The 3,277-nt window shown below is 36.5% G+C and overlaps 1 protein-coding gene across 2 annotated transcripts in view; it reads right to left on the reverse strand.

Moving 5' to 3' along the window:
- Window positions 1-2,283: 2,283 nt before the first annotated feature.
- LOC136837106 (growth hormone secretagogue receptor type 1-like) overlaps window positions 2,284-3,277 on the reverse strand; it is a 104,878-nt gene continuing 103,884 nt past the window's right edge. For both annotated transcript variants that reach the window (XM_067101722.1, XM_067101723.1), the window contains one exon: window positions 2,284-3,277. This exon is cut by the window's right edge and continues 72 nt beyond it. In XM_067101722.1, the coding sequence (XP_066957823.1) occupies window positions 3,028-3,277 (250 nt within the window). In that variant the 3' untranslated portion in view covers window positions 2,284-3,027.

A 3,277-nucleotide genomic window follows, 5' to 3' on the forward strand; every position in this document is an offset into this window, starting at 1 on the left:
AAGTCTATGGGCAGAACCAGCCCTGTTTCAGGGAAGCCTTTCCCACCCCCAACCCCCTTTGGTGCTAGTGATGTCTTACCACCACAGTACTCTTTTCTAGATAGTAAGTCATGTGTATACCAAGTTTGGTTGAAATTGCTCAATGTGTTTCAGAGTTATGCTGGAACATATTTACACATGCACACACATACATACATACATAATACATCCATTTATATATATATATATATATATATATATATATATATATATATATATATATATATATATATATACACACATATATATATATGTATGTATGTATGTGTGTGTGTATGTATGTAGTATGTATGTATGTATGTATTGATTTTAATACCCTCCAGAAATATCCATGAATCAAATCATTAGTTCTTTGTCGAAAGTAATTAGTGAAGAGTCGAAGGAATCAGTGATCTCGTTCCTAGAATTTTCCCATTACTCTTCAATCGTAGTAAGAATGTGGAGCAAGTTATTTCTCCTCCAGAGGAACGGAAATTGCCTCAGGGATTACAAAAGATTTTCGTTGAAAAATACATACCAGTTTCATTCATTCGGGAAAAGAAGGACAGGAGAGGGAGAGAGTGAGAGAGATAGAGAGGGAGAGACAGAGTTCATACATGAAAAACATATCCATTTTCATTCATTCAGAACAAAGACAAGAGAGAGAGAGAGAGAGAGAGAGAGAGAGAGAGAGAGAGAGAGAGAGAGAGAGAGAGAGAGAGAGGAGTGAAAAACATATAGTTTCATTTATTCGCAACAAGGACAGAGAGAGAGAGAGAGAGAGAGAGAGAGAGAGAGAGAGAGAGAGAGAGAGAGAGAGAGACAGAGACAGACAGAGAGAGAGAAGGGAGGGGGGATTGCAAGAGATTCTTTTTTGACAAACATATCAGCTTCATTCATTCTGAACAAGGAGAGAGAGAGAGAGAGAGAGAGAGAGAGAGAGAGAGAGAGAGAGAGAGAGAAGGTGGGGGAAGGGTCGGAAGCTTGCAAACAAACATATCAGTTTCATTCATTCTGCACAAGGCGGTCGAATGGACAGAGAGAGAGAGAGAGAGAGAGAGAGAGAGAGAGAGAGAGAGAGAGAGAGAGACAAAAGGCATAAAAAAAAACTTGAAGTTCGTTTATTCACTGAGAAAGACCAAGGACCGTAAAAGTGAATGAAGGGTAGATTAAAGTTGGAACATTTTGCTTCCTTCGATCAAGCTGATAGGTATTGACATCGAAAAGCGAGACAGAAAATTTCCTCTTCAATTCCTGATTCATTACAGTTTCTTCTCTGTTTTTTTTCCTTCTCTGGGTTTTGTTATTTTCTAACATCGCCCACATATACACGCACAAAACACACACATACGTACATACATTATATATATATATATATATATATATATATATATATATATATATATATATATATATATATATATATATATATATATATATATATATATATATATACATATATATATATATATATATATATATATATATATATATATATATATATATATATATATATATATATATATATATATATATATATATATATACAGCATTAAAGAGAGATTTACTCAGAATTTCATTCATATACAGTATTCTGTTTTCAAAGTTAATCAACAACCTCATAATAAAACTAAAACTAAGTTAGTATTGATATAAACCTGTTAAATAAAATTGTATCTCATGTAATAAAACAAATTAGCGCAGTGCTCATGTTGTCCTTCAGTCGCATGCTGATGATATTATCGCATTTCACATCATATTTTAACAGTGATATGACAATGTTTTTGTTGTTATAATATTGCATCTCTATCTGTGCATACAAACTTTGTATAATGTAAACAAAGCTCTTTCATTGGGAGGTTCTCCGGATGATAATGGAAATATATTCTAGAACCTTTGATAATTCTCTCTCTCTCTCTCTCTCTCTCTCTCTCTCTCTCTCTCTCTCTCTCTCTCTCTCTCTCTCTCTCTCTTTAGTGTGTGGTATCATTCTTGGAAGTTTTCAATTAAACAGATGTTGCTCAAGGAATTCAGACAGAATTAATTATCATGGAATTAGATGTACAACGAAAAGGAAATGTGACTTTCCCCTGGAGACTTATTGTCCTTGATAACACCCCACCATCGAGCAGTATATATTAAAGGTCACAGAGATGGCAATACTTCATAAAAGAGGCGGTGTCAAGAAGTCGACGGGAGACGAGAACTTTAAAGGGAAATGTCGTCAAGGAACGTTTTAGGATTTGCGTCAAGAAAAAAGAGAAATTCGTGTCCAGATTATGTATTGTTTCGGTATTAACGTTCATTACAAATATACTGACAGGTACTCGAGATATTTATCATACATCGATATTGGACTATAACAGAGGTAAGAAATGACATACTTAGCCTAAGGAGCACGAGTCTTAAGACTTACGTTTGTATAATCGATATCTTATAACATGGATAATTGACAATAAAAATAGCAATATTATATATATGTATATGTCCATAGATTTGAGGTAAATATTTGTGATAACACTTACGTCAATGGAAATGTCAAATACACGATACACATTTCAAAAAACAAGAAATAAAGACTGGAGTCCCCAGAGCCGCGGCCCTTTCTCCATCCCCCTGAAATCTCTGGGAAAGAACAGTGGCTCTGGTGCGGAGCAGGAACTTGAAAAGTCCATAACACATATATATCACACACCATTATACAACAGTCGAGATAGACAAATGTCATATTTTTTTTTCTCTTGGCGTACGAGTAAGATTCTGGGCGAAAAATGGAGAAGTAGATAAGAGGCATTATGAGGCATACACTGGATGAGGACCAAGTTATAGAGTTTGAAGCTGAGAAATGAAGCAGTGGAAAACACAGTAAAAAGAACGATGGCCTAAGCCTCCGTGAGAGTTGCGATATTGTTACTATGTTGTCCATTTAATCGAACATTATGCATTATTGTTTTGAAGAGTGAAAATTCTGCTTATTTGCTGAAACAGACCTAAAGCATAAAGAGGACTTTACACAAAGCTCTCCGTGTCCTTCTCGCCCTCCTCTTTGACGCAAGGAGTCCTCTGCAGGAAGGGACTTCGGGATGGACTGGTTGAGGGAGACCTGTAGTGAGCTCCGTTGGTGTGCGCCCAAGGACTTTCCAAGGGCATCCGATCCACGAGGGGCCTCATCTCACCTTCCCCCTCTAGGCAGGTGTAACTGCATCTCACCAACAGCCTCTGTCCCCTCCAGGAGACGGACTGCTTGTTGATGCTGCTG

Source organism: Macrobrachium rosenbergii, chromosome 57, assembly GCF_040412425.1.
Source record: "Macrobrachium rosenbergii isolate ZJJX-2024 chromosome 57, ASM4041242v1, whole genome shotgun sequence".
Classification (NCBI taxonomy): domain Eukaryota; kingdom Metazoa; phylum Arthropoda; class Malacostraca; order Decapoda; family Palaemonidae; genus Macrobrachium; species Macrobrachium rosenbergii.